General features: G+C 35.6%; 1 protein-coding gene across 3 annotated transcripts in view; it reads right to left on the reverse strand.

Moving 5' to 3' along the window:
• The window catches only part of MCTP2 (multiple C2 domains, transmembrane 2), a 198105-nt gene that overhangs the window by 85948 nt on the left and 99907 nt on the right, over positions 1-12250 (reverse strand). For 2 of the 3 annotated variants that reach the window (XM_011969822.1, XM_011969821.1), the window contains exons 14-16: positions 4694-4795; positions 3404-3478; positions 1393-1512 (exon numbers count right to left, since the gene is read on the reverse strand). In XM_011969822.1, the coding sequence (XP_011825212.1) occupies positions 1393-1512; positions 3404-3478; positions 4694-4795 (297 nt within the window). Of the gene's footprint in view, positions 1-157; positions 930-1392; positions 1513-3403; positions 3479-4693; positions 4796-12250 lie in introns of those variants that run through there. The other variant, XM_011969823.1, reaches the window with a different exon arrangement.

Below are 12250 nucleotides of genomic sequence, written 5' to 3' on the forward strand. Positions count from 1 at the left end.
CCAGAATTGCACAGAACATTCCATGGAAAGTTTTGAAAGGGAATTCGGGTGGGAGGTGGAGCTGGGGAGGTTGAAGAGGAACCCAACGCATGAAGCCACCAGCTGAGGAGAACGTGAGAAAGGGAAGTAGATAAACAAATGCTGAGACAATGACGGATACAGATTAATAAAACCTTTATTAGTGTTTTTATTAAGGCCAAATGTTTTAGCAACTTCAGACAGCAGAAAAAGTATATGAAAGGTCAAGCCTGCTGGCAGCATGGGTCCTCTACACTGAAGCAGTGGAGAACTAAAATAAACTACACCAAACAAAATACTCCCCAATGGCAAAGGAAAAGCCTCTTTTGGAGCTGATGTACTTGATTGCATAAAGATGTTGGGAGTGACCTGAGCCCATTCACATCTTGGGCTAAATATGTTTTTCCCCCATTTTTTAAATGAGGCTATGCCTGTTGGCTAAGAGAGAACATAGAGCATATGTTGGCAGTAGAAAACAGAAGACAGAACCACATAACATTCAGAAACCAGATTCACCAATGATCATGACTGATATTCACACTCTTAGAACACTCATACCTCATATTAGTTTTTAATAGTGATCTTTGCACAGGACAGAAATGAATGGCATGATACTAAATATACAGAGATTTGCAGCTGGGAGCCTCGATTTCTCCTCCCATGGCTGACATTACCAATTTGATCAAGGACAAGTCCCTTTATAAATGAGAGAGGATGCCTTGAGATATAAAGGCATGAGGCCAGCTGTGAAGTCCTTCCAAGATTCTTGGGCTCTCAGTGGTAGACTTAGGTGGTTTAAAGATCTCTTGCAGCGCTTTGATTCTGTGATTTTATTATGCTCATAAGGATGAGCCAATGTCACCAGAGAAAAGGGTACATTTCATATACAGGGGTGGTTCCTCTTCGTGGTACTGAATGAAATTCTAATGTGTAATGATCAGTATGTCCCAACTGGCTTGAAATGAATAAACATCTTTAATACCAAAGTTCAGGAATAATTTACTTAAAATGTAAATTGAACAATTCAGTTATTATTCAGTCACGTGATTCTTCAGATGCAATTTTTCAAAAATTACGGGCAGTCACTGGCACAGAAAGAAAAAAAATAAACACAATGGAGGGCTATACAAATGTAGCTATAGTAACAACTGGAGAAACATTTAAACATATGTATACAACAGTGGTGCTCTTAAATGTACCAAAAGACCATATATGACTAAGATTTGGGTAATTTAAGGGGTTTCCCAGGGTAAATTTGACCTAAGTACTGTCTTAGACAACCCTCACATAATCACCTATGCTGTAATATATTTCAGAAAGATGAATAGATGTAAATAAGCAGCAAATAATTTGAACATAAGAAAGGAAGCTTACCGCGAATGCTATCGTACTTCTTAACGTAGATTCCCACTGGAAGCAGCTTTTAAGGAATTGCATTGTATTCCATATTGCCATAGTGATTCTTTTCACACGGTCCACATCTCTTGATAAGATCTGATTTTAAAAAATGACAAACAGGAAACGAGATTTAAATACTACAAATATTTCAACTAGATCAGGTACCCTGATCATTTAAAGTATATTCTATATAGATCCCAATTTTAAAAAATGATAATAATAGAAAGGAGAAGGCCTGACACTTCTAAAAGTCTTTTTAAAATATGATCATTCACAGAGGAAAAGAGAATCAAATGCATTTTAGCGCTCATCTGAAAAAGAACAGCCTGTTTCAACAGGGTTCAGAACAAAAATGGAAATGGTGAAACTACAGAAGCCAGGTATTTAATGCTGGTGAATTTGTGTGAGAAAGACACATACAGAGGCAGAGAGAGAACTAGAAAGAGAAAGACAGAGAGAGAGAGAAAGAGAGATACAGACACAGAATGAATGTCTATGTTGTTTAGTTTGGAAGCAAATGAATAGATTTACAATAAAAACATACAAGTATTATAGCTTATCTAGTCCAGAGGTCTACAGAAAAGTAGAGCTCTGGGAAGGGGTTGAAGTTCACCTTGGCAAGTTACTTAATTTCTCTCTTATAAAATAGGGTTGATATTAGTGCTAATCTTACAAGTTGTTGAGAGGATGAAAAAGCTTAGAAAAGTGCCTGTCACAGAGTAAATGCTTTCAAGTATTTGTATCCTAAGGAAATGTTTCAAGTTTATCAAAATTTGGGGGTCTAAGTAGCAAGAGGCACGTGGGGAGGGTCCTAGCATACCCCAGCATTTCAGCCCCAAGTTCCCCGGTGCTCTCAGAGCCCAAAGTCACCCCACATGGAGGTCTTGTTTTGCAAAGGAAAGTCCCTCTCCCAGTTGTAGGCAGATTCATTTCAATGTGCTTGCAAAGCAGCTACCCCACCCACCTCAACCCAGGTTTTAGCTTTCAAGTAAACAGAGTGAAAGGCAATAATAATAATAAAATAAGACATTTACTCAGATTACACAAAATAAATATTACACTCAATGTTATGGCAGACCAAAATGAAATATTTGGAGGCTTCCCCTCAGAAGACGTTTAAGGCCTTTCCCAAGTATGCCCAGAAGTTCATGGGAAACAAAAGGATGATAAGATGTCTTTATATTTAACTGCTTTATGTAATCCACAGCTGCTCACCCCAAAGGAAGTGGTGGAAGTAATAAACTCTTGAAAAAGGGGACACTTTGTTCTTTGTTATACAATTGAAGAGGGATGATAGGTACAAAGTGAAATCCTGAGCTGTGGAGAGTACAACAGGGAGGAACTCTGAAAAAGAAATGTAAAGGTCACAAAAAAAAAAAAAAAAAAAAGTGAAACTTCCTACCGGGCCCTGAACTTCACCTTTTGTTGAACTAAATGAGAGAGGAATTAAGGACAATAGGCAGAGGGAGAGAACTTGCATTCAGCATGGGGTGAAATGCCAACACATCCCAAATTTAGACCACACCGAAGTGGTAGGAGCAGTCATGAGCGAAACCCAGGCTAGAAGTCTCTGAAGATCTGCTGGGTTAATTCTGTTACTGACTCCACACACTGCGCCTCCCTGAAACTTCTCTAAAGGGCAGAGGACGAAATGGCTATGATTAAAGGACGGGTATGCAGAACAAGACATTGACAGTCTTGATGCTAGGAATTTTTGTTTATACAATGAATCAGGAGAATAATGGGGTCTGAGAACTTCTGTTTAATCCAAGAATTATGTTCTAAGTCTTGTCCTTCTTACGGGAGCTGACCGACCTCCTTATTTTAGGAGAAAAGGGGACAAGGAGAAAGAAGTGGAGAGACGGGACAAGAGGGAGAAAGGAGGAGTAAGAGGGAGGAAAAGATTCAAGGAAGAAATTATAGGCAAGTGTTAATACTTCAGGTGCTGAGTGTACCAATTAACAAGCCACCTACTGTACCGACCCACCTTTTTGGACAGCTTGCGGCTGTCTTCAACAAAGCGCTTTTCCCTGGGAGTAAACGTCCTAATACTTGCTTTGACCTAGAAAGACATCATTGTTTAAAAACGGCAGCATTTATAGGGACTTCATCCATCTAGTTTTCTTAATGACTGGGAAAATCATGCAAACCAATAGCTTCTGACTCTGACCTTAGCAGGGAGCAAAGAAATGGTGGACACTCCTGTGCCCTGTATATGTTTCTGGGGGTCTCATTTGATGAAAGTCCCTGGCATGGGTCAGATTGAGTCTAGAATGGTACTGTCTCTACTTGGCTCATCTCTGGGAGTATTTTAAACCACTGCAGAGATTGATGTTCATGAATTTTTCAAACTAATGTCTGTAACAGATAAAACTTCCTTCTGAAATCCTTTTAAGTTAAGCTTCTACCAAAAATGTCTGCAGGTGAATAACCATTTCCAGTTTATGAAAACACACTTTTCACAGAGAATCTTATTTCCTTTCAATGACCTGGAAAAATAAGTCAATGAGCCATTTTAACCCTGTTTTACAGGCAATAAACTGAGGCTCAGAGGGACTTATGCACTTGTTCAAACCAGCAGACTGAGTAAGACCCCAAAGAATCAGATTCAAGTCCTTCTCCACATCACATGAACTGTAAAATCCCTTAACCGAAATATTTTCTCTTCAAGTCTGTATTCCACTTTTCCCTTAAACTCAGGTTTTACCAGTATACATACTCTATATACAAACGTTTTCCAGAAGAAAGGAGGAGATGAGGGTGACCTGCTTATAAAATGCACATACGATTTCCTTGAAGGGAAAGGGAACGAAATGGGAAGAAGCAGCAACACATCCTTATACTGGAGACTGTGCCCAGAGTTCTAGTATTATTGAGAATGTGAGAAAAATATATATATATCTTTAATTTACATAATATAGCATTTTATATACTATATGTTATACAATTATATATTACATAGGTTATATACATTTTATATAAAATTTTATAATAAAGATTATATAAAAATAATTTTTCTGTTTTTTTTAATTTTTTCCCTGACAATTTAGATTTACTGAGAATTAAACAACATCAATTCTGCTGATTCAACAGGGTTAATACCACTTGAGAGCTGGGATGTCCAGCACATTTTATGACTCAGCTTTAAAACACTATTCTTTCCTCTCTCTAGCTGCAAAAATTCTGAAACATCTTACATTGATTTGAGCCTGCAAAAGCTGGTCACCTTCTATTTTAGGTATGGGAAAGCCGGGAAGTATGACCCAGTTAGACTTACCGGATTATATATAAGATCCATCTCTAAGTAAATAACTCCTTTAAAAGCTTGTTCTAAATCTTTATTCTTCAGTACATAACAATTTGGTTGTCCATCTCTAATCTGTCACAAACAAAAATTAAAAAACACATTGGTGCAAAGTTTCTATGTGGTTTAAAGTAAATAACCAAAACTAATTTTGGCAAAATTGGGGATGCAGAATGATCACAGATGAAGCAAACATTAAACAAATATTAATTCTATGATAAATCACCTTTTACTTTTAGAATGCTGTTATAACACGCTCTAGACAGGAAGATAAAGTGACAATCACCAGGCTGAAACTGATGTGTGGGTGAAAAACATTGGTGCAAATCATAAGTTTCATATTTCCATTTACTCAAAAATGATGAATATTCTACAAAATTCCTGGCCAATACTCTTCAAGACTGTAAAGGACATGGGAAAAAGGAAAGACTAGGAAACTGTCATAGATTAGAAGAGACTAAGGAGATAAGATGACTAAATGCCATGTGGCATTCTGGATTGGGTCCTTAAGCAGAAAAAAGATATTGGTGCAAAAACTGGTGAAATCCAAATAAGGATCAGAGTGTAACTGCAATGTAACAATGTTAGTTATTTTCAGTTTTAACAAATGTATTATGGTAATATATGACGTCAACATTAGAAAAAACTGGATAAGGTATGTATGGGGAACCCTGTATTCTCTTTGAACTTCTCTGTAAATCTAAAATTATTCCCCCCAAAAGGTTATTTTTAACAGAAATGAATAAAGGAGCTGGGTTTAATAGTGTTTTACTAGCCAGGAAACAATGCAAATTAAGTAAATAAATCAGTTTAAAGTTGAGGTCAAAATCCAAAAACACTCAAAATGTACAATGCCAATAAATCTTCAAAACAAACAAGTTTCTCTGCTGTCCTCTCTTGGCTGGCATGTCGCATCAGTTCCATACACTAGTCTACCTCTGGACCCTACATATAAGTTATCTAAGTAAAACATCTTCAGTATCATTTTGGAAACTAATTGGCTCCCATGAAAGACAAGTTAATTAGCTTGATTTAACCATTCTCTTTTCAGATCTGATAGCAGTCATGATTTTACATAGTAGTAGTATATGTAACTGATTAAACTTCAGGCTTCTAAGAAGCATACCTGTTAACTCTAAAAGGGCCTCAGCAAAACTCAAGTTAATCAAAAGCTCTATTTGAGATTGTAATGATCAAAAATGTAAATAGCATAGGAAATCTAACAGCATGAAATTTGAGCCATATTTTTAAAGACTATTGCTGTCGCTACAAGCATTCACACAAGTGTTCTTATAAACAGTGGTGGAAATGAGTTGAATAAGTCATGGGGGAAACAGAGCAATTCCACTTTACAAGGGAGAGGTCATCTTCCTTCCCAAAGTCACCCCACCTCTTTCTGATTGAATAGGTTTGATACAGAAGGATGGTCTTCCTGGCCAGCAGCTAAGAGGAAGGGGGTGCCCCATAAAGACCTGGTTTCCTTCCTAAACGGTGTCCAAACAGGATTCTGAGCTTCCGCTTTGATACACAGTCTCACTTAATAAATTGTGGATGTTAAAGTTGAAAGAAATAAATACAAAAACAGCCTGACAATTTGCCAAGCTGACTTGGGTCCAGTTTAGCTTTGCTTCAACCCACAGTCATTGTACTGTTATCTTAAAATTTCCATGATTTCTTAAGGGCTGGCGAAGGATAACAGAAGAACAAGAGGTATCAGAATAAAGAGAAATATTTTATAGCATAGGGATTTTTTTTTTAATTTGGTAAATGACCATTTCCTGTTTCCTAACGTCCCTCACATTGTGTCAGCAAAATCAGAACCCACCTAAGGACATGAAAGCAGGCATCAAAGCCTGAGATAGAATTAAACCTATGCATGTTTGGTACTTAACTATCTTAAAAAATAGAATATAAGTTTAAAAACTGCAAAAAGTTTAAAAAATGCTGAAAAAACTGAAGTCCCTTTGAACTTCCACCAACACCAAATTCCGTTCCCTAAACATAAATTAGATAGGAATTTGGCATGCATCCTAAGTTTTATTGAGATTTTGTATTCATAAAAATAGCCTTGACAGACAAATGTTTTTAAAATTATTTGCCTAAGTGACAAATTGTATGTATTTCGCAATTTTGTTTTGTATCTATGAACATGACTTGGTAATTTGTTTATATTAGTATCTAGGTCTGGTTCATTTTTTATACTGTTATATAATCTTTAAAAAGTGAATAAACTATAATTTATTAATTCTCCTATTGATGAACATTTAGTTGCTTCCACTTTTGTAGTTTGTCTGCTACAAGGAATATCTTTAGAGAAAAGATAAAAGGTAAAGGAAAGAAGAAACATGCTAGTTTGTATTTGGAATATGTTTGGGTTAAGAACAGGTGAACACATTTGAATAGTGTTATAATTAACATTGAGATAGTAACAGAAGAGACTACTTTTAAAAATATTTTCATTTTCCTCTCCGATTATATAACTGAACTTCTAAAACAAAAATATCAAATAAAAAGTTCTGTATCCTCCAACTTGCCTACATGAGAGCATTTATATAATAGGAGATGAAAACCAAAGACACACACACACACACACACACACACACACACTCTCTCTCCATGTCTAAACTAAATTTATTATTTATATTTAAAAGTCTGAAAATTATTTCTACATTTATAACTTTAAAGCTTCCATTAAATAATTAAACAGACATAATTAAAACACAGTCAAAAGAAAATTTAGAGGAGAGAATCTATATATACTTTTCATTAATTTTGAGCTCTCTGTCAGCAAAGGCAAAAAGGAACAGTACAGCTTTCAATTTATGAAAAAAATACAACGCAATTCATTTGGAGAGATTTCCTGAGCTGACATTTGGGAGGACTTCACTCAAAAACGAGTCTTGGATAAAATAATGATGTCTCCAACTTCAGTTTTCCAGGATAAACTCTTCAAATTGACTTACTACACATTTTTGTATACTTGCCTTTTGATGGCCAAATAATGCATAATATTAGGTAATAAGTTGAAGAAACCATCTACGCAGGACAGTAATAAGAGATTTAACTCGAGAATGCAAACACCCCTAATCAGGAAAATTGACATTTTCATGTCCCTTATATTATTTTCAGAAATATATCACAAAGCTTTTATAGAGCATGCTAACAGTTGATTCCTGGTTCAATTAGTCAGTAAATAGAAGTACAAGAATTCTGTTTCTGAGTAATAATTCAGGATTTTGGAGCCAGAGCCAAGTTACTGAAGATAGTCTTGCTTAAAATGTTTAATTTGCCCCACACTCATGCTTAAGCTATTTAACTTTTTTTATACATAAAAGAATATTAAATATATCTACCAAGTTGTAAGCACAGTAAATATAATCAATTTTTAGAAGTTGGTTGATGAAACTAATTTTTGAGTCAAATAAATGGTACACTCAATATATTAGAAAACTAAACTATTTTATAATCAGCATATAACAGAGGTGAGCATGTGAGAACCAAGAAAAAAGTTTCTCATCTTGAACTCTTTTAAGAAAACAATAATTATTATGCTTTCCTATTATAAAGATCTTTGATGCAATGAGTTGCCAACTTATTCAATAGCAAGGTTAATCAGAATCAATATGAAGGAATAAAACCATCAATAGCTTTAGAGAGGAAAGATACACACTTAAGATCAAAATCCAAACTAAAGAGTCATATTGATTCCCCATTGTTTGACCTTCCAGTTAGAAACTGAAGTTGTTGCGTATAAATGGCATCGTTCTTTCAGCCATTATTCACTCTGCATAAAAGGGAAAATAACGTGACAACACCATGACATATTAGTTGGTACCAGCTGATGCACATGGAAAGTAGCTCTCCAATAAAATGTGATGAGGACAGACACGTGGCTGGGCAAGAGGAGAATCCATACACTTTACTTGGTATCCATTCACATTCTTGTCGCCACTTGGAATCAGGCCTTGTTCCCATGATGTGAGTTATACAAACAGCACGAGAAAGACCTACTAGGTCACGGTTTGCCTGCACAGAAGCTCAGCTACCAGCTAGTAGAGGCAACACGGAATTCATCACCCTAGACCTCCTCCATTTCTACTTCACTTCTTCCTTCTTGAGACAATCCATTCATCCACTGCCTGAAACTCAAACCAGCTATCCCTAAAATATGAGCTGCTCCTTCAAAATCAATACACATTAATTCCAAAAATCGTGTAAAATTTACAAGAAGTGTTGAATATAAAAAACATAATGTTAGTATAACTTTTTTTGTTTTTGAGACGGAGTCTCACTCTGTCACCCAGGCTGGAGTGCAGTGGCGCAATCTTGGTTTACTGCAACCTCTGCCTCCCGGGTTCAAGCGATTCCGCTGCCTCAGCCTCCCAAGTAGCTGGGACTACAGGCACATGCCATCACACCTGGCTAATGTTTTGTATTTTTAGTAGAAACAGGGTTTCACCATGTTAGCCAGGATGCTCTCGATCTCCTGACCTCATGATCCACCCGCCTCAGCCTCCAAAGTGCTGGGATTACAGGCGTGAGCCACTGCACCCAGTCACAATGTCAATATAACATTTTTAAACAAACACTCATATGAAGTTTTTAAGGCATATTCATATTTGATCATTTCAATTGCTAAAACAATGCAGATGAAGGCAATGCCAGCTTACACTATATGTGCTCACTGCGTGCCAGGGAATGTTGTGCCCATCTCACACTTAACTCTGATCTTCACCATACACCTCCAATACAAGTAGAAGGATACATATCTTCACTCCAGCAACAAAGAAATGCAGACAGATAGGTTAAGTAACTTGTCAAAAATCACACAGCTAGTTTAAGGGAGGAGTCAGGATGTCAACCTAGGCAGTCTGGCTATAGCAGCATTTGCATTCTTGAACATCATGATCACAGTTGAATAAATCATGAGCCATTCATATGTGTTCAGCTATCATGTTTTTTTACTCTTTTTTTTTTTTTTTTTTTTGTTTTACCTTATTTTTGGGTTTTAGTTTTTGATTCTTATATTGTTTAAAAGGTTTTTGAGGGGGAGTTTTGCTCTATTGCCTAGGCTGAAATGCCGTGGTGCAATCTTGGCTCACTGCAACCTCCGCCTTCCGAGTTCAAGTGATTCTCTTGCCTCAGCCTCCTGAGCAGCTGGGATTACAGCAGCACGCCACCATGCCCGGCTAATTTTTGTATTTTTAGTAGAGACGAGGTTTCACCATGTTGGCCAGGCGGGCCTCAAACTCCTGACCTCAGGTGATCCACCCACCTTAGCCTCCCAAAGTTCTAGGATTACAGGTGTGACCCACCGTGCCTGGCCAATTTCGACTTCTTTGAATGAAGTTTTCTGCTAGGTTGACTTGTATTTTCCTTATTTATTAAAGAAAATGTATATACTGTACTAGTGATATTATCCATTTGTTTAGATACTGCCAGTAACTTTTACCAGTCTATCCTTTGTCTTCAATTTATGATGGTGATTTTTGTTTTGGCCATACTGACATCTTAAGATTTTTTCTCTCTTATTATTCCTGCTTCTCAGTCTACTTACATAGGATTTCCCCCACTATTTTGACATTTTTAATGAAGTTTGTTTCAAGTGTTTGATCTTTAACTCATCTTGAAATTGTTGTGTTTGCTGTAATACACCGACACATTTTCCCCAATGAATAAGCAACCAAATTCCCAGAATTGCTTATTAAGTAGTTTATCATTTACCAGTGACTTCATCCTTCAAGTTTATTATAAATTAAATGATTTCCAATTAGTCTTCTCTCAAGCCCTTCAGTACAGTTCTAGAATTTCTTCACATAAATCTTAGACATTATAATTTTTTGTTTTGTTTTCTGTTACAGTCTTGGATTCTTTTTCACTTTTTAAAAATGTTTTCCCATTGTGTATAGTCATGAATCTCATTTTCATAATGCTGATCTTACTGACATTTTATTCATTCCAAATGTTTTCTATGTATTTTCTTTATGTTCAAGATTAATACATGTTATTATCAGATAGACTATTTATAGATAATATGTTATCAGATAGATAGTATTTGCAAAATATTTCCTTTATTAAAATGTGCATAATTTCATATTTAATTTTGTATTGCTCAAAACTGATATAAAAGGCTTAATGTTTAATTGCTAATTCATAAACATATAAGCTCATTAGATTTTTCAAACAATCCTATGCAATAGGAACTATTATCAATTTAAAGATGAGATAATAGAGGGAATAGCTCTATTTTTTCTCCAAGTTTTTCATTTTCTCATGTTCTTAATAAACGTAATCTAAGAATGGCTTGTCCCTTTAAGGGTTGAAAAATACTTGTTCATAAAATAATTTGGATTTGTTATTTTCTTATTGGGGGGGTGGGGTGGATGCACGGAGAAAAGGCTGAAATAATTTCATAAATTTTCCTAGTCTTTGGGTAATTATTTTCACTAAACAGTACATCCAAATTGCTACAGTTACACTTTTTGAAGACAATTTTCTTTACTTTTTTATAAACATTTTCCCAAACATGGAATTGTATTATGTTTATAGTTCACACGGAGAGATTTTATACCTTTACAGTACCCAAGTTCTCCCAGGCCATGTCTCTATAACTATTCATATTTTCTCTCAGACCCCTCAGGGAAGTTGAGTGTTCTTTACAGTTCTTTCCTCATCCTTAATCTATTTTTTTCTTTTTCTCTATGAACCCTTTAAATGGTTTGTCTCATTTGTTTTTTGGGGAATATTTGAATTTATCATATCTGCTATTCACATATTTTCCAGATTATTGCTCTCTGCCTTTATCTCAATTCAAGTTTTCTTTCTTCTATTAACTTGAGTTTTTTGTTATTGTTGTTGTTCAGATGTTTAATTGATTTTCAACATTTCTTGTTTAATGCTAAAACCATTCAAGGTAAGAATTTCCTCTGAATAACACTTTTGGCCTTTATCCATAGTTTTTATGTATAATATTTAATTGTCCATTTCTAAGTAGTTTATAATTGCAGTTTTGGTATCTACCTTAGCTATTTGGGATTTTTTTTTTCTGCCGGCAAATAGCTTGATATTTCTATTACCAATTTCTATTTTTATAATACTGTAAACAAGTATAATTTCTGCTTTTTGTGAATTTACTGAAGTATTTTAGATCCAGAACATGATCAGTGTTTGAGTATGTTAAATGGGTACTGGAACAGAATATTTTCTATTTTTTATGTGTATGTACACATACACATCTATTAGATCAAGCTTATTGCTTATCTTCTCCAAAATTTGAGAACCACCACCTTAGTATGCTTAGAAATCATCTGCGAATTAGTTTTTAAAAAAAAGTGAGAGAGAGAGAGAGAAAGAGAGAGAAAGAGAGAGAGACTCCAGAATCCAGAATCTCCTGCTGAGAAACGCAGTGTTTGCAGAGGAATGTGCAGGATCTTCACTGCTAACACTTCCTGGATCTTCCCAAATTAGGGCCTTCAAGAGGCATCCATTCTCAGCCTTTCTTGTTTCTAATCTTTGTTTCGTTTTTTTTTT

Source organism: Mandrillus leucophaeus, unplaced genomic scaffold (assembly GCF_000951045.1).
Source record: "Mandrillus leucophaeus isolate KB7577 unplaced genomic scaffold, Mleu.le_1.0 Scaffold91, whole genome shotgun sequence".
Classification (NCBI taxonomy): Eukaryota; Metazoa; Chordata; class Mammalia; order Primates; family Cercopithecidae; genus Mandrillus; species Mandrillus leucophaeus.